This window comes from Pongo pygmaeus, chromosome 6 (genome assembly GCF_028885625.2).
Source record: "Pongo pygmaeus isolate AG05252 chromosome 6, NHGRI_mPonPyg2-v2.0_pri, whole genome shotgun sequence".
NCBI classification, from domain to species: Eukaryota; Metazoa; Chordata; class Mammalia; order Primates; family Hominidae; genus Pongo; species Pongo pygmaeus.
Genome location: NC_072379.2, coordinates 42,927,306 through 42,946,727, shown reverse-complemented (window position 1 = coordinate 42,946,727; position 19,422 = coordinate 42,927,306). Strand labels below are relative to the sequence as shown.

Here is a 19,422-nt window from a genome sequence, read left to right as displayed (position 1 = left end):
TCTTTTCTATTACTTTTGCTGTTATTCTAGAGATTATAATATTCATTCTTGATGTATTAAAGCCAAGTACTTTTATCAATTCCTATAGAATCCTAGGACTTTAGAACACTTTATTTTCATTTACTCTATCTCACTTTTTGTGCTGTTATTGTGTATATTTTAATTCTACATATATTTAAACCTCACATGACGTTATTTTTATTGTTTTATACAAATTGTGTTTATTTATATCTATCCATATATATATTTATATCTATCCACATATAAAAGGATTGATTGCTCTTCATTCCTTTAGATGTCTCCATGATTTCATTTGGGATTATATTCCACCTGCCTGAAAAACTCCTTTTGGAATTTCCTTTAATGTAAATCAGCTGATGATCTTAGTGTTTCTTGGTTATAAAACTGTCTGTATTTTATTTTCAATTTTGAAGATCATTTTTACTGGGTATATAATATAGGTTGACAGGTAATTTCTCCTAGTGCTTTGAAGACATTTGAAGGTGTTTAGGCTTCCATTTGTTCTTTGAGAATAAGCTCTTAATTTTATTGTTGCTCATTTGCAGATTATATCTCTGTTTTCTTTGCTGATTTTAAACCTTTTCTTTTTGATTTTGTTTCTCAGTAGTTTACAATGTGCCTAGATATGGTTTTCTTTGCTTGAAATCCTGCTCTATGTTCATAATGTTTCTTGACTCTGAGAATTGTTGTTCATTAGTTTTAAAAAATTTCCAGCCGTTATCTTTTCAAATACTGCTTCTTTTCCTTTTTTCTCTCACCTCTCTTCCTGATATTCCAATTATGTGTGTGTTAGAATGTTTTACCACATATCACATGTGTTATAGTCTCCTTTCTGAAACCTTATCTCTTTTATATAAAGTTCTTTTATATCTCTTGTATGTCATTTTGCATATTTTGTTTTGCTTATTAGCTTCACTAATTCTTGCTTAAGTTGTATCTTATCTGTTATTAAGCCCATAATTCTATAGTACTTTTAGTTAGTGTGTTTTTTTCTCCAATTCCAAAATTCCATTGTATTCTTCTTTGGAGTTTCCAGTTCTCTGCTGAAAACTCTTTATCTTGTAATTTAATTTCTTGAAGATATTTAACAGAATTATTTTAAAATCTGTCTTTAAACTTTAATATCTGGATCTTCTGTGTGTTTATTTCTGTTTTCTTTTTCCCTTAGTTTTTAAGACAATTCTGTGTCCTTTGTTTAAATTAAGTTTCAGACATGGTGTGTAAAATATTATATGGATAATCTGTGGCTCTGGATGATGCTCTTTTTCCCCAGAGACAATATTTACTGCCGCCGTTTGAAGCTGATTTTCAGCCCTTGGGTCTACTTCCCTTTCATCCATGCCCCTAGGGTATAGCCCTTTGGAGTTCCAGCTGAAAGCCTAGTTGCTTACCAGCCCTTCATCCTAAATAGGCCCTAAACTCCAATTTTTTTTGTCTCCCCAACCCCATGAGATGACTGAAAGCAGTGCTTACTTTCTCACTCTTTCAGCCATGGCTTTAAAATCATCAAATACCTCATGGGAAAAGTGGTGGCTTTCTGAGCTGCCTATCTTTCCAGGATTTCAGTCATCCAAGTCCTTGCTGGGAGAGGAATTTTTTAACTTTTGTCAACTTTTCTATTTTTTCTTAGCGAGAATGTTGAACACAAATAAACTAGTATATCAGTGCCAGAAGCAAAACTCCACTGAGACAGTTTGAGCAGAGCAGTGGCGTGATTTGGTTTCGATTTTTAAAAGATCACTCTCATTGCCTTGCCTTGAAAATGAACTATGCGGCATTAGGGAGGAAGAAGGATGGAAGCAGGTGGTCCAGTTAGTAAACTATCACAATAATCCAGATAAGAGATAACGGTGGCTCACGCCATGGTGGTAAGATGGAAATAGAGAGAAGTGATCAAATGCCGCATCCAGTTTGAAGGAAAAGAAAAGAGGGTTTACTGACAAACTGGAGATGGGCATGAGAGAGGAATCAATGCTCATCCCAAGATTTTTGGCCTGAACAGCTAGAAGGAAGGAGGTGAAGAAAACTGAGACGGGGAAAGCTGGGTAGGAGTGCATTCATGAAGACCAATCAGCAACTTACTTTTGTGTATGTTAAGTCTGAGATGCTAATTTGACATCTAAGTGGAGATGCCAAATGCATAGTCAAATACACCAGTCTGAAGTTCAGGGAATATTTGGAAGCTAGAGATACAAATTCTGTAGTCATGAGCATATAGATGGTAATTAAAGTCGTAAGACTGGATGAGAGGACCTCGAAAGTAAATATAGAGACGACTACAGACAATATAATAGTGTCTATTTCATAGGGCTGGCGTGCAGGGTTAATAATATTTATACACCTCCTGCCTCCAGACCCCTCTCCCAGTGTACGGAGATCAGGGTCTCATCACCCCTCCCCACCACGTGAAGTCGCGCTTACAGCTCACATGCCTTTTATTAACCGAAGGTGAGCTTTTGTGACTCTCAGACGCTCAACAGGTGCGGAACTCTGCTAACGCAGTAGGCTGTCCTGGCCAAAGGGTGGTGCTGAGAGTCGCCTCCAGCCTCCGGGCCGTCCCGAAAGCTACACCTTCTCCCCCTGAGCTGCAGAGGGCGCGCGTGAGGCATCAGGCGCTCAGGACCCCGCGGGAGCTCAGCGAGGGGGCGGGCGGCCACGGAGTGAGGCCGGGGCGGGGTCGACGTGGGGCGGGGTTGGCCGGGGCCAAGAGCAGGGTGCAGGGCAGGCGCGGGGCGGTTACGGGGCGGGGGCGGGGGCGGGGCCGGGCGCGGGGCGGGGCCAGGCTGCCAGTAGCCGGCCTGCCGCAGTCCGAGCGCCGCGCTAGGGAAAGCGGGTACTTGAAGGCTCCGCAGACCGGCACTAGCAGCCGGGGGCGGGTCCGTGGCCCTCCGGCTGCTCGGAGCGAACAGGCGTCCAGGAAAGAAGCGGGTCTGAACACCATGATCCCTTTGGAGAAGCCGGGCAGCGGCGGCTCCTCCCCAGGCGCCACCTCAGGCCCTGGCCGGGCCGGCAGGGGTCTGAGCGGGCCGTGCCGGCCGCCGCCGCCGCCCCAGGCCCGCGGGCTGCTGACAGAGATCCGCGCAGCGGTGCGCACCGAGCCCTTCCAGGACGGCTACAGCCTGTGCCCGGGCCGGGAGCTGGGCAGGTGAGGACGGGCGGGGCCCGACGCGGAACCTTCCCGGACGCGCGGGGGTGGGACGCGGGCGCCGATAAGTGCCGGGGCCGCGGCGGCCAGGCTGAGGTGGCGTTGCTGCTGCCGATAACGCGCGTTGTGACTTGGCACAAACTTGGGTGCCGACGGCGAATAGGGCAGCCGAGTCGCACCAGCGCCCCCTCCACGCGCTGCACCTAGCGAGCGAGTTAATTCGACGGCGGTCCCGGAGGCGCGGACACTTTCCTCTCCTCAGCCCTTTCGTCCTCTGTGGCGTTTCGAATGGCTATTTAACGAGAGAAGGTGCGGACCGCGCTCTGCCTTTCACTGCGAGCAGCGGGTCTGAAAACCAGAGGTCTGTGGAGCCGGCTTTGCTTTTTTCCTTCAACTCTTGCGACTTTCTTGGTCTCCCTGTGTGGTTTTAATAAAATACGGCATCCGTTGTGACAGCTTCCTTTGCACCGGTGCTCTGTTACCTTGTGTCGGTCTTCTGCTGAATTCATTTTCGTGTTCTTGGTTGGTTTTGTGCCATTTTAGTTCTAAAGCATTTAGGTCCCTTTGCCTCGAGTTTAGATTGGTTTCTTTTGTGGGCGCTTGGCCCTTTTCTCGCCCTTTTTATTTTGCTGGGAACCGATTCTTGCCTTCTCCCCCCACTCCACGCTAGCCCACCCTTTTTTTGTGGGAGTAGAGGGAGCTTACAACTTGGGCTCCAAAGTTGCAGGTGCAGGCTGTTCCGTTGCTTTACATTTTGTATGCTGAAGAGGGATGATCGAGTGATTTTTGTGGGGTTTAGCGACTCTTCCTTGAGAACAGTTTGAAGAAGTTGTTAAATACTCTGGCTTTGGGCGCAGACCTGAGTTCATATTCGTGCCCTTCTTGCTGTGTTTGCTTTTGGAGGGGTTAGACTCCCCAGCCTCACTTTCCTCATCCGTAAGATCAGTATAATGATGACAGTACCTACCTCAGAGGTGTCCTGAAGATGCCATGCCTGTCAAGCGCGTACCACTGGGCTTGCCACATGGCGTTCAGTAAATGTTCGCATTATTGCCAGCATTTGTCATGGTTGCAAAATAGCACCATGTTGTAATAGGAAAGGGCCTGACAGTTGGAACAGCCTTCAGCTGGGGTCTTGGAAAGGCAAACTGTGTAACATTGGTTATAATGTTAAAAACACACTGCCTTACACATATTAAGGTAACTTTTGGAAATAGTGTTTTTTGGGGGGTGGGGGTGTAGGGAGTGTGGAATCCTACCTTAACAAAGTCTTACTTATTCCTAAATGTTAACAAAAGGAAAAACACCTTTCAAGAACAAGATTTACTTCACTGCTAGGCCCTAGTTGACTGGATCTGTGCATACTTTAATTGTGACAAAAGATGAAGGGAGCTATGACTTAGCTGTGTATTCTAATTTGTCGACATTCCAAACATTCTGAAGTAACCCGTATTACCTGAAAAAAGGAAAACTGGCCGGGCGCAGTGGCTCACGCCCATAATCCCAGCCCTTTGGGAGGCTGAGGCGGGTGGATCACCTGAGGTCAGGAGTTCGAGACCAGCCTGGCCAACATGGTGAGACCCCCGTCGGTACCAAAAATACAAAAATTAGCTGGGCCTGGTGGTGGGCGCCTGTAATCCCAGCTATTCTTGAGGCTAAGGTAGGCGAATCATTTGAACCCGGGAGGCGGAGGTTGCAGTGAGCCAAGATCGCGCCATTGCACTCCAGCCTGGGTGACAGAGAGAGACTCCATCTCAAAAAAAAAAAAAAAAAAAGGGAAAACTACATTTTTCCATTATTTGGTTGTCTGGCTTCATTCCACAAGGAAAACCGGTGCAAATATTACAAAGCGAAATGTCTTCAGGTGGCAAGCACTGTCTTGGAGACTTTATAATCTGGAAACTGATTTGCACCCCACCAGGTGTTATGGTACTAATTCCTTCAGGAATGTTTCTTTCAACTTTTGTTTTAAACTCCATTATAAAATTAGCTTGCCGATCAGGTTTTTTTAAGATTGTGATATCTTCTACGTATCTTTTCTTACAGAAATTTATTTACAAAAGGAGTAGATTGTAAAGCAGCATAACAATGCAGTTATTAGATAAATACTTGATATAAGAGCCTGGAACTGAAAAATAAAATTAAATCTATTCTTTTCCTTGTGGCACCCTTTTTTATCGCATAGGAGTTTAATGCAGTGCTTAACAACATTGGCTTTGGAGTCAGACAGTGTGAGATTGAATCTTGGCTCTTACTAGTTATGTGGACTTGAGTGCATTACCTAACCGTTTATTGCCTCATAGAGTTGGTGAGAGAATTAAGTAAAACACATAGCCTTAAGGCTGTGCTTAGCTTAGGGGAAGCACCCAATAAATGTAATTCATGGTGTAATTCAATAAATGTTATTATTTTAAATGTAACCAAAAAAGAAAACCTGCACAATCTCAAAAAATGCCTCTATCTCTGGCAAAAGTAATGCAGTCACAGGAACTGTTCAGAAGTCTCAGGAAGTAAAAGTTCTGTTTGTGCTATAAGCAGTCCTTGTTTAGGATTTATAAATTTTGCCTGTATTTATGGTTTTAACATAGTTAACTGTATCTCTGCCTCATCTTTGATAAGATAGAAAACCTGTTTTTCCAACAATTAACTCTGGTTGCATTTCTGATATAACTCTAATTAATCTCATGCTGATAAAGAACTTGCAGAATACCCGTGTTGTAGTTTAATGGTGTGGGAAGAAAAACAGATTTTTTTTTTCATTTTATTCTATGGCCTTTCATTTAGTAAAATGCAGAAGGGGTGTGAAGAGTTAACTGTTCAAACAAATCGATCTTTTTCAGGTGCTACTATGTTATCACAGATCTAAAACTTTCAATGAGATGACTGTTCAAAGAGAATTTTTTAAATGGTCAAAATTGATTCCAGAGTAATGACAGGATGTGATGTTGATCATTTTAAGAAATGTCGCATTCTTTCATGTCTCCAGCAGACTCCATAGCAGCGTAAATAAGGGTAAATATATGATGTAAAACATTCTTTTATTGCTTGAACCTTGACTGGTTAAAGCTTGTTACCTTTCTTTGAGTCAGGATGTATGCCAATGTAAACCACATTAATGATTTCGTTACTGGGGCACACAAGAGAAATTACCTTGGGTTCTGATAATTTTTTCATGTTGCTTTCCCTTGAGTTTATTGATAATATAGAAACAGAAAGATGTTTCAAGGAACTTAAAGATACACCAGTTTCATAGCAAATGATTTGCCTTACATTTGTTTTCATTGTCTAGTCCTCAACTTTAATGTTTTTAATATACCGATAAATTTTTTCTTAAGAAAAAAATATTTTAAGCCAAAAAAACACTTTAAAAATATTAGTACATGCTAATAGTTGGATTTTCCTAAGGAAAAAAGTTACAAATACAAGTTCCCATCTGAAACAGGTATTTTATAAATGTGCAGGCTTTACAGTTTTACAAGTGCTTTCACATGCATTATCTCATTGATTCTCACCACAAGCCTGTTTGGAAAGCCCCATTTTTCAGATGAGAAAACAAAGACAGATTAAGTCTTGTGAGAGACAACAGAGCTGGGACTCCTGACTTTGAAATCATTCCCATTACACCACACATGTTTTTCAAAGAATAATCTGTAGTCTGTGTCTTATGACTAAAGCAATTTCCTATCATTTTAATGAAATGATACTTTTTTTTGTTTTGTTTTGTTTTTTTGAGACAGAGTCTCGCTCTGTCGCCCAGGCTGGAGTGCAGTGGTACGATCTTAGCTCACTGCAAGCCCCGCCTCCCGGGTTCACGCCATTCTCCTGCCTCAGCCTCCCGAGTAGCTGGGACTATAGGCGCCTGCCACCACGCCCAGCTAATTTTTTGTATTTTTAGTAGAGACGGGGGAAAGGATATGTTAATGAGTTCTACATTGGAACAAACATGACCAAGCTTCAGTGTCATATAGTTAAGTCCCTACTGGGGCCTTAAAGTAAATTAGGGATGTCGTATCTCATTCTCCTCAGAGCAGTCAGGGGTAACAGAGACGAGAGGATTTTTATCAGAGAATAAGAGAATATTCAAACTGAAAGGGGACTCTGGGTGGGTATTTTGGGGACTGTGTGTCCTTACCTAGATTGATGGCTGTAGGTAATAGCTTCAGTTTTTGTATCTGACAACAACTTAAGTGTGTGTCATAAGTTATCATTTTTTAAGAAATAAAGACCTTTATTAAGTAATATCCATGCAGAAATTGCTTTGTTTTAACACAGATGTTATTTAAGATTTCTTGACAGCTAGTCATTAGCTTGAAGAATTTTATTTACAAACAATTTTGGGTAATCTGATACTTTGGATGGATAAAAGAAAATTGGCCATATTTGTGGTTCAACAATAAAGTTACTTGGAAAGTATGGCTTCTGCTCTCAGGCAGGTACTTTAAGTCAGTCAGCTGTTTAATTTTGAAAAGTTCATGCTTAAAATGTTAAAATCTTAGTTTAAAATACATGAATTTAAGAATTTGAATTTTAGTCTCTTCGTAAAACTATAGATGACACAATTTTATAAAATATGATTATTGAACCAAATGCATTAGAAAGCTAAGTAGCTATAGTCATTGAGTCACCTCTTCAGGTAAGTAAGAAGTTAACTAGATTTCTTGAGAGAATTTACACATTATGTAGACTAAATAGCTCACCTCCAGAACTCCTGTTCTGATATATTTCTTTTAATTATTATCATTGGTTATATTATAGATCTGAAATTAATGCTCAAAACAATAAAAATAGCCACTGATTACTGATGATTTGCTGAATGCTACACACTTTAAAGATGTAATTTTGTATAGTCTTCACTGCCCTGTATGGTAAAGTGCCATTGATCTCATTTTACAGATGAGGCATCCCAGGATCCAAAGGATTAATAAATTGCCCAGTATTACACACTTATTAGCCAGAATTTAAAACCAAGTTTGACTTGTAAGGCCCTGCCTTTTCTTATCATGGGTGCTAATGTCTTATTTGAATGGACTCACTGATTTTTACGCCTAGGGTCTTTTCCTTGATCCTTTCAGCGATAAGGAAGACAAAATCCATTCTAGGTCTTTCTTGAATGGAACTTCTTTACCTTTAAGACATCATTCCCAGCTGGGCGTGGTGGCTCACACCTGTAATCCCAGCACTTTAGGAGGCCAAGGCGGGCGGATCACTTGAGGTCAGAAGCTTGAGAGCAGCCTGACCAACATGGTGAAACCTCATCTCTACTAAAATTACAAAATTAGCTGGGCATGCACCTGTAGTCCCAGCTACTTGGGAGGCTGAGGCAGGAGAATTGCTTGAACTTGAGAGGTGGAGGTTGTGGTGAGCAGAGATAGTGCCACTGCACTCTAGCCTATGTGACAGAGCCGGACTCTGTCTCAAAAAAAGAAAAAAGACATCACTCCAGTGTAATTAGGCAAATACTGTACTTATGTATCAAGTACATAAAGGCACTACCTTAGGCTCTGGAAGCTATTCCCAAATGTAACAGATCGATCACTGTCCCCTTTATAGGCAAGATGATATGCCACTGGAAGGTCTTATGGGGGAAATAACATTTCAGTTGGGCTGTAAAGAATGGATGGAATTTCAGTGGTAGTTGCCATTGTCAATAAAACAGCAAGTCAGAGCGGTAGAAAAATTCAGTGAAGAGAGAATGGCAAGTAGTCCAGTATATTAAATGTCATGAGGTTAAGTTGCCATAAAATTTTATTTAACAAAATAATAGCAGTATATATACTAGGTGTGCTGATTATATTTGCACACCTGCTGTGTGCAGGGCACTATGGAGATAAAAAGATGAATAATAAGTGAGGTCCCTGAAACTCACAGTCCAGCTGGGAGACATAGTACAACAAGTTGTAATATATAAGATTGACATAAATATAGTAAAGGTATAAACAAAGCACTTTAACCTAGAATAAAACAGGACCTTGGACATTATTTTACTTCCCCTTTGTACTGCTCAAATTAGCATGTGCATTTTCTGATGTTTACCTGAATGTTATATATTCTATTATCTCTTCACCTTTGCCTATAATCCAACACTTGAATTTATATTTGGAATCCCTTCAATAAATGGGATTCTCTTTACCAAAAAAGGCAGCTCAAACTTCTGTCCAACTATAACTCGTACCACATTACATAGTACGATAACTGGTACCACATTTACACAGTACCTATATTAAAAATCTAAAAGTCATCCACGACTTTCACCTTTCGCTTCTCCTCTCATCTCTGCCTACAACGCACACCTGCCAGGGAGTGCTAATAAATCTTGACTTTGAGTGTCTTTTAAACGTATTCTCTCTTCCCAGTCTCTACGCTGGTACTTGAGTGCAGACCGACTGCTTTGAATTATTTTATTGGCCTCTCTGTTTCTAGTTATCACTGGCAATCCACTCTTCACAACACTATTAGAATTAGCTGTTTTGTTTTGTTTTGTTTTATTTGAGACAGGGTCTCATTCTGTTGCCTAGGCTAGAGTACAGTGGCATGATCTCGGCAGCCTAGATGTCCCAGGCTCAACTGATCCTCCCATCCCAGCATCTCAAGTGCCAGGACCACAGGTGCGCACAACCATGCCCGTCTAATTTTTGTATTTTTTGTAGTGACAAGGTTTCGCCGTGTTGCCCTGGCTGGTCTCGAACTCCTGGGCTCAAGCAATCCGCCTACCTCAGCCTCCGAAAGTGCTGGTATTACAGGCATGAGCCACCGTGCCCAACCAGAATTATCTTTTTTAAACAATTATTTTCAGTATTCTAATAGGTTCCAATTTTAAGCCTGATGAAGCCCAAACTCCTTAGCAAACATACCTACCTAAAGATACTCACCTTGTCTCCCTAAGCACTGTTTTTAGGCACTGATAATGCAAAGGACTTAGGGAGCTCGGACTGGTGGGTCTCAATCAAATGTCACCTCCTCTTGTTATAATTGTTTATGTATCTTACCTTTCCCACCTCTCTGGAATATGTTTTCAATGAGTAGTTCTGAAATGTATTCATTTCTGATATTCATCCCAAAATATTTAATGAAAACCTAAGTTCTCAGTTTTGTACCTATTAGCGAAATATAGATGTTTTTGAAATGAAAAAATAAACCTGAAAATTATGGCAACTGTGTATTCCAGGAAGAAGTTTGGCTTTTGAGTCAACAAAAAAAAGTAGATGTGCAACAAACATCTTATGCCCTTTGGACCTCATCAGCCCCAAGAGAGCTGTATATAACCATGGCCCCTAATGTCAGGGAAACATCATTTTTAAAATGTTTTGTAGAGGACTCAATAACCTAAAGTTGAAAGTTGAGGTACAGTCACAATTTTTACCGTAAAGTCATGGTAAAATATGCATGTTGGAGCCCTTTTGAGGTATGGAATTTAGGGAACTCTGTCAATGTAATTCTGAGCATATACACTGAGACTTTGCAGCTTGAATGCTGAATCTCCTGTTTTCTTTATACAATGTGGCTCTGTAGAACAGCTCCAAGAAATCCGTTATTATCTCCTCTGACTCCTCCTTGAGTGGTTTGAAGGGTCCCCCTCCCATTGTACCAGTCATTTAGAGATGAAGGCATGCATGCTTCCTCAAATCATTGCGACCTGCTGTCATAATGTCAGTTTCAGTGGTATGTGGTATTAGAACGATGGAAGAGTTTTATTCAGCATAAGATAGAGCAGGGGTCAGCAAACTACAGCCAGCCACCTATTTTTTAAAGCCTTGCAAGCTGTTTTTACATTTTTTATGTCTTACATTTTTTAATAGTTAAAAAAATTAGAATAAGAGTAATATTTAATAACATGAAAATCTTATGAAATTAAATTTCAGTGTAAAAGGTTCATTGGAAGCCAAACATACCCTTTCATTTACCTTTTTTGTATGGCTGCTTTTGTTCTACAACAGTGGACTTGAGTCATTGCTGCAGAGACCCTCTGCACAAAGCCAAAAATATTTACCATCTTGCTTGCCCTTTACAGACAAGTTTGCTGACCCCAGTATAGTACAGGATATGATGGAAAGAAAAGAATAAATCTAGAACTGTGAGGAATGTTTCCAGAAAAACAAAGGTGGTGTCACAGTAGTCATTGGTATGAAAAGAGAGCCGTGGAAACTGCATTCTAGCACCTAAAGGAATGGGTGAGGAGCGTGAGCAGCAGATGAGTAAGTATGGGGAAGAGGCCCCAGAATTTAGCAATGGCTGTTCTGTAACAGGGCTCCCAGAGTTCACAGGTTAGCAACGTGTGTGAGTCCGTGTTTAATTTGCCCTGTTGAATTCTAACTTCTAGGTTTTGATCTTTCATTCTAGACTACTGACCTAATTTTGAGTTCCAATTCTGTTTGTTGAATTAGCTGTCTTCCCATTTGGCCTTTAAAAATAGACTTTCAGGCTATGTAATAAGTAGTTTTTTACTTACTGCACAGTGCTTTATTGCTTTGAATGTCAGGTGTGGCAACAGTAAACATTTGTGTGTGTGATATGTGTTTGAGGGCCGTTCTAATGAGTCATTTCTAATTTACCAGGAACATGTTTGCTGCCAATTATATGTTGAGGCTTCATTTCAGACGAATTTTTTACAAATTAAACTTTCTCTTCTCTTGAAACTTCAGACATGTAGGTATGAAAATATCAAATTAATAATAATTGTTTTCTGTCTTAATTCAGAGATCATTGGGAACCTTTTAAAACTTGATGGAGAGGTTAGCCTAATGATTTTGTGGGATAAAATGAAAGGTATTACTCTTTGAGGAATTCATTTATAGTTACTCTCTCCCATATCTGTAGAAGTCTTTCATATTTCTGTGAACAGAAGAACTTTGATCTGAATAAGGGTGCTGCTAGGTAGGTTGTTACCAAATTGAACAGCCATAGGGCTATGCCTAAGGATTTGTCACTCCACGTTTATATTACTCAGATAAAAAGATGGAGGACATGAAAACTATATTTGCAGTTAACAATAGCTGGGAAGGAAGAATTACTCAAAATTATGTCAGTAGTCTAGAATGCTAGATCAAAGCCTAGAAGTTAGAATTTAACAGGGCAGGCCAGGCATGGTGGCTCACGCCTATAATCCCAGCATTTTGGGAGGCCGAAGTGGGTGGATCACTTGAGGCCAGGAGTTCGAGACCAGCCTGGCAAACATGACGAAACCCCGTCTGTACTTAAAAAAAAAAAAAAAAAAAAAAAAATTAAAAAATTAGCTGGGCATGGTGGCATGTGCTCGTAATTCCAGTTGTTCGGGAGGCTGAGGCATGAGAATTGCTTGAACCCGGGAGGCAGAGGTTGCAGTGAGCTGAGATCGTGCCACTGCACTCCAGCCTGGGCGACAGAATGAGACTGTGTCTCAAAAACAACAACAAAAAAAGAATTTAACAGGGCAATTAAAGCCTTGCACTTAATTTTTTAGAAAGCTTTTTAAAAAAAATAGATTTAGGGGTACAAGTGCATTTGTGTCACGTGGATATATTGGGTCATGGGGAAGTCTGGGCTTTTAGTGTGCTCATCACCTAAATAGTGTACATTGTACCCAGTAGGTAGTATTTAATTCCTCACCCCCTTCCCACTCTCTCACCGTTTGGTCTGTTTTTCCACTCCGTATGCCTGTGTATCCATTTAGTTCCCGCTTAAAAGTGAAAACAGGCAGTTTTTTACTTCCTGCTTGAGTCATCTCACTTAGGATAATGACATCCAGTTCCATCCATGTTACAGCAGAAGACATTATTTTTATGGCTGTGTAGTAAGTAGTCCATGATACATATACACACCATATTTTTAGTCCAGTCATCCATTGATGGACACTTAGGTTGATATCTTTGCTATTGTGAATAGGGCTGTGATAAACGTATGAGTGCAGGTGTCTTTTTCATATAATAATTTCTTTTCCTTTGGGTAGATACCCTGTAATGGGATAGCCAAGTCAAATGGTAGTTCTTTGAGAAATCTCCAAACTACTTTCCATAGTGGCTGAACTAATTTACATTTCCACCAACAGTGTATAAGCGTTCCCTTTTCTTTGTATGTTCGCCAACATTTGTTGTTTTTTGACTTTGTACTAATAGCCATTCCAACTGTTGTAAAGCAGTACCTCATTGTGATTTTAATTTGCATTTCTCTGATGATTAGTGATGTTGAACATTTTTTTCATGTGTTTGTTTGCTGCTCTTTTGAAAAAATGTCTGTTCATATAAAAAAAAGGTGTTTTTTTTTTTTTCTATTTTTTTGAGTTCCTTGTAGATTCTGGATATCAACCCTTTGTTGGAGGCATAGTTTGCAAATATTTTTTCCCATTCTGTAGGTTGTCTGTTTATGCTGTTGATTATTCCAAATTTTTTAGCAATCACTTTTAAAATACAGTATGAGGATACTGACTTGACAAAAATTCAAGGTGGGAAAAAATCTAGGTAGTTTATCAGCCCAATTTGAAATATGAAAAACATGTCAAGTTTTTTAACAATCAATCTTAGGTTGTATTGTTCCAAGAGCAACAAAAATAATAGTGATGTAATGCTTTGATCGATTATACCTGGATTAGTTGCTTCAGATTTGGTCAGCACATTTTCTGCTGAGCCATAATAGGGAGTCAACCTTATGGGGAGGTTGGCATGGTGGCATGCGCCTGTAATCCCAGCTATACAGAAGGCTGAGGTGGGAGGATCACTTGAGCCCGGAAGTCCAAGGCTGCAGTGAGCTATGATGGTGCCACTGCACTCCGGCCTGGGCAACAGAGTGAGACCCTATCTCTTAAAGGAAAAAAAAACCCTATGGGGATGAGGATTGATTGCAAATTGGGAAAGGGAAGAGGGAGTGGCAGCTAACAGATGGTGTTTGCTGTGTTCACTATCTGATAGACTGCCATGTGGAAAAGAGAGTGAGGTCTGGTCTGTACTGCTCAGCAGAGGACCCTGACTGTAACCCTTCAACTGAAGTCAGGTTTAGGCTTGTAATGAAGACCTTATTAAGATAATATGTACCCACTAGTGGAAAAGATTACCTCACAGTTTGAAATAAGACATTGGCATTTGGCGTTAGGTAAAATACTATATGATTTCTAAGTTGTCTTTCAACCTAAGGATTCAGTGGATATTTACAGGTGATGACTATCACAGCTTAATGATGTTTGTGTGATTAGTAATATTTATTGAGTACTTACTATGTGGCAAGTACCATGCTAAGCAATTGAAATATATTATTCTTTAATTCTTACAACCCTGTGAAGTAGATGCCATTTGTGTCCCTATTATACAGGTTAGAAAAATGAGACTTAGGGCATGGAGGCTCATGCCTTTAATCCTAGCAAGATCACTTGAGGCCAGGAGTTCAATACTAGCCTGAGCAACATAGAGAGACCCAGTCTCTTAAAAAAAAAAAAAAAAGAAAAGAAAAGAAAAATGAAACTAAAAGAGGTTAAATAAACCGCCTAAGGTTACTGTCAAGTGCCACTTACAGGGTTCAAGCCCACATAGGTTTAATTCCAGAGCTCATACCTTTAATCAGTATGCTATACTGAGTCCCCGGTTTACCCACTTATTAGTGCAATGACAAATAGTAATGTATCAAGATAACACTTTGTTGTATCTGTCTTTATGAGAAAATACAACATTTCTAGCTGATGCTCCAGTTAAAATGATATATGAGTGAGGTCCTTACCTTTAGAAAGTGATAGTGCTCTTTAGAGTCAATTAGTGCAGTGAAATTCATCATATTAGGGATTCTGGTGACCAATTTCTATTGAAAAATCAAATGGCTTTTTTTTTTTTTCCTGGAGACAGAGTCTCACTCTGTCATCCAGGCTGGAATGCAGTGGCATGATCTCAGCTCGCTGCAACCTCCACGTCCCAGGTTCAAGCGATTCCCATGCCTCAGCCTCCTGAGTAGCTGGGATTACAGGCGTAGCACTACCACGCCTGGCTAATTTTTGTATTTTTAGTAGAGACGAGGTTTCACCATGTTGGCCAGGTTGGTCCAGAACTCCTGACCTCAAGTGAGCCACCTGCCTCAGCCTCCCAAAATTCTGAGATTACAAAGGTGACCCACCATGCCTGGCCTCAACTGGCTTTTTTAAAGACTTAAACCATTTTATGCATAAATGTGCAAAAAAATAAGTTATGTGTAACTCTGCAAAAAAATGGACTCTACTATTTGTTATTCTTTATTTAGAAAATGAATTGTGCAGATTTATACATTTTATTTGATAAATCTATAAATCTATGGATGTAGCCTATATAAATTTCTAAGTGATATTTCTACTTTTGTGATTGTATGTGAGCTAAATTTGAATATCTACCAATGAGTATTTGGAAATTTCATTGAAATCTGCCATCTCTGGAAAGTTGTCAACTTTAACAGTGAATGTTTTTGTTTGATTCTAGGGGGAAATTTGCAGTGGTGAGAAAATGTATAAAGAAAGATTCTGGGAAAGAATTTGCTGCAAAGTTCATGAGAAAAAGAAGAAAAGGCCAAGATTGTCGGATGGAAATAATTCATGAGATTGCTGTACTTGAACTAGCACAGGACAATCCTTGGGTCATTAATTTACATGAAGTTTATGAGACTGCATCAGAAATGATCTTAGTTCTGGAATAGTAAGTATTGTCTTTCTTAGATTAAGTTTGTTTGGTAGTCTACACTTCCTTTATGAGATGCCACTCATCTGTGATAATGTTGCCAGGCCTGGTTCTCTGGAAATCTCAGAATTTTCTAGATCATCGTCAAGTGTTCCTCTTATTAATTTAACATGTTCCAAATTTGCAAGGATGCATGTATATTAGCTTTTTAATTTTCATTCTTTAATGAAATTCTTCTCATAATAGGATAAAAGGTTATCTTACGATTTTATTAGAGGCATTCTTAACAAAGTAATACCAAACTAATATTAAAATAAAAGGCGTTTTATAATCCTTACATGTTCTTATAGTCTGAACTTTTAATTTGCATTTCTGAGTTAATCTCCTTTCTTTTAGAAACAGTAGTCTTGATTCTTACTATGTTTTCAATTTAAGTAGGTAAATACAGCACAGAAAACAGCCTTGAAAAACGAAGGACTGTTCTTTCTCCTTAAGAAATCCTGGTTTCAGGCCAGGCGTGGTGACTCACGCCTGTAATCCCAGCACTTTGGGAGGCCGAGGTGGGAGGATCACCTGAAGTCAAGCGTTCAAGACCAGTCTGGCCAACGTGGTGAAACCCAGTCTCTACTACAAATACAAAAAATTAGCCTGGTGTGGTGGCATGTGCCTGTAATCCCAGCTACTCAGGAGGCTGAGGCAGGGGAATTGCTGGAACCAGGGAGGTGGAGGTTGCAGTGAGCTGAGATTGCACCACTGCACTCTAACCTGGGCGACAAAGCGAGACTCCATCTCATTAAAAAAAAAAAAAAAAAAAAAAAGCCTTAATACTCATGTCTGTAATCCCAGCACTTTGGGAGGCCAAGGCAGGAAGGATTACTTAGTTTGAGACCAGCCTGAGCAACATAACAAGACCATGTCTCTTTTAAAAAATAATTTAAAAAAACAAAAAAGACTTAATACATCAATAAATCCAAACAAAATGAAAAGACAAACTCGGAAAAATACCTCTAATATTCATCTAGCCAAAGTGGTTAAAGTTGCTTGAATATATAACCAGATCTTGCAAATACACACAAACACATGAACCTCCCAGTTTAAAAAGGGTTTGGACCATAATCCCAAAAGATGCAATCCTAAATGTTGAAATTCCAAAAAATCAAAAACCCTAAGGTCTAAAATCTCAAAAATCACAATCCCAAAAGATCAAAATCCTGAAAATATAATTATGGAAAAAATAATCCTAAAAAATTCTCTAAAAGACATTTATTTGGCCAGGTCCGGTGGCTTATGCCTGTAATCCAGCACTTTGTTGTTATTTTTTTTTTTTTTGAGATGGAGTTTCACTCTTGTTGCCCAGACTGGAGTGCAATGGCACAGTCTTGGCTTACTGCAACTCATGGGTTCAAGCGATTATCCTGCCTCAGCCCCCCAAGTAGCTGGGATTACAGGCATCCACCTTCAGGCCTGGCTAATTTTTTGTATTGTTTTTTAGAGATGCAGTTTCACCGTGTTGGTGAGGTTGCTCAAACTCCTGACCTCAGGTGATCCACCCGCCTCGGCCTCCCAAAGTGCTGGGATTACAGGTGTGAGCCCGGCCAAATCCCAGCACTTTGGGCAGCCGAAGTGGGAAGATTTCTTGAGCCCAGGAGTTGGAGACCACCCTGGGCAACATAGCGAAACCTTGTCTCTACAAAAAATACAAAAATTAGCTGGGCGTGGTGGTGCATGCCTGTAATCCCAGCTACTTGGGAGGCTGAGGTGGTAGGATCACCTGAGGTCAAGGCTATAGTGAGCCAAGATAGCGCCACTGCACTCCAGGCTGATGCTGTCATCCAGCCTGGGTGACAGAGTGAGACCCTGTCTCAAAAAACAAAAAAAAATTATTTACATTTTAAAAGGGGATTTATTTAGGAAACATAAAAATAACTATGTATACAATAAATTGTCCAATTATTATGTCAATTAAAAATAAAATTTTAATACATGACATTTCATAGGCCACTTTATTTACATGCTAAAACAGAGTAATAACATACATGTTTTTAAACATAACACTCAGATATACTAATAGTCACACAAATGTAACAGTTATGAGCAGATAAATCATATTTATAAAAGAAATGGTTGGCCAGGCTCGGTGGATGACACCTGTAATCCCAGCACTTTGGGAGGCCGAGGCAGGTGGATCACAAGGCCAGGAGATCAAGACCATCCTGGCTAATACGGTGAAACCTCGTCTCTACTAAATATACAAAAAATTAGCTGGTCATGGTAGCAGGCGCCTATAGTCCCAGCTACTCAGGAGGCTGAGGCAGGAGAATGGCGTGAACCTGGGAGGTGGAGCTTGTAGTGAGCAGAGATTGCGCCACTGCACTCCAGCCTGGGTAACAGAGCAAGACTCCATCTCAAAAAAAAAAAAAAAAAGAAATACGTCAAAAAGTGAAATATATAAACGTATATCCCCATAGCTGATAATTCTGTACACCTAGATTGATAACTGTGGTCATCTGAAATACCACGACAAACAACCTAAGTCTTTTGACAAAATTGATTGAAAACCTCAATGGGTCATCACCGTATATACAGTTGCCCAAAGAGCCAAGATCTCAAGAAATTTTTTTTCACAAACGCAGATGTACAAAAAGGACATCTCTTCATTTATTAAGAAAGTTTAAATGTTTTTGTTGTTCTTTTTTGTTTTTTTGTTTTTTTGTTTTTTTTGAGACGGAGTCTCCCTCTGTGACCCAGGCTGGAGTGCAGCGGCGTGATCTCGGCTCACCGCAACCTCTGCCTCCCAGTTCAAGCAGTTCCCCTGTGTCAGCCTCCTCAGTAGCTGGGATTACAGGTGCACACCACCACACCCGGCTAATTTTTTTGTAATTTTAGTAGAGACAGAGTGTCACCATGTTGGCCAGGCTGGTCTCGAGCTCTTGACCTCAGGTGATCCACCCGCCTTGGCCTCCCAAAGTGCTGGGATTACAGGCATCAGCCACCAGGCCTGGCCTCAATGTTTTTACATACACAAAATCAACATTGTGATAATATATTTTGATGGAGTCAAATTTGCAAAATATTCATAAAATGAATTAGAACTCTCCTCAAATTTTCACCCATTTCATACTTCCAGTATTGAAAATAATGTGAAGATGAAATGCATAGCATAGTGAATTGGTGCTATACGTGAAGGGGCAGAAGTTGTACATGATTGAAATGATTGAATAATTTGGCAGGGAAGAGTTCTTACATTTTTCGCCCGCATTTTCACTTCTATAACCTTTGAAACACCTGCTGCGCTTGTATTTGGACAGTGGTTGTGATCTACAAATTTTGTAAGTATATGTTGTCCACCTGAAAGCCTGGTTATTGCTCAGCCATTGCAATTCAATTATTTTCTGCTTTCAAAGCACCAATAATAATTAGCTTTTAAACCATTAGGTAGCCTTGTATGCTTAACTTAATCACATCCTTTTTTGAAGGAACAATTTCATAGATCTCTTCCATTGTATTGTAAGGAATACAGTGAGAAGGAATGATACTGGGCTTCCCCAGTACCAAATATTTATTATTTATTAGTCAGGCTTCGCCAGAGAGACAGAACCAATAGGATATGTGTATAAATATGATAAAGGACTTATTAGGAAACTGGCTTATGTGCTTATGGTG

General features: G+C 40.2%; 1 protein-coding gene across 1 annotated transcript in view; it reads left to right on the top strand.

Moving 5' to 3' along the window:
* Positions 1-2,783: 2,783 nt before the first annotated feature.
* STK17A (serine/threonine kinase 17a) overlaps positions 2,784-19,422 on the top strand; it is a 42,197-nt gene continuing 25,558 nt past the window's right edge. Inside the window, exons 1-2 of the mRNA XM_054495001.2 lie at positions 2,784-3,166; positions 15,565-15,777. Of these exons, the coding sequence (XP_054350976.1) occupies positions 2,961-3,166; positions 15,565-15,777 (419 nt within the window). The 5' untranslated portion in view covers positions 2,784-2,960. The remainder of the gene's footprint in view (positions 3,167-15,564; positions 15,778-19,422) is intronic.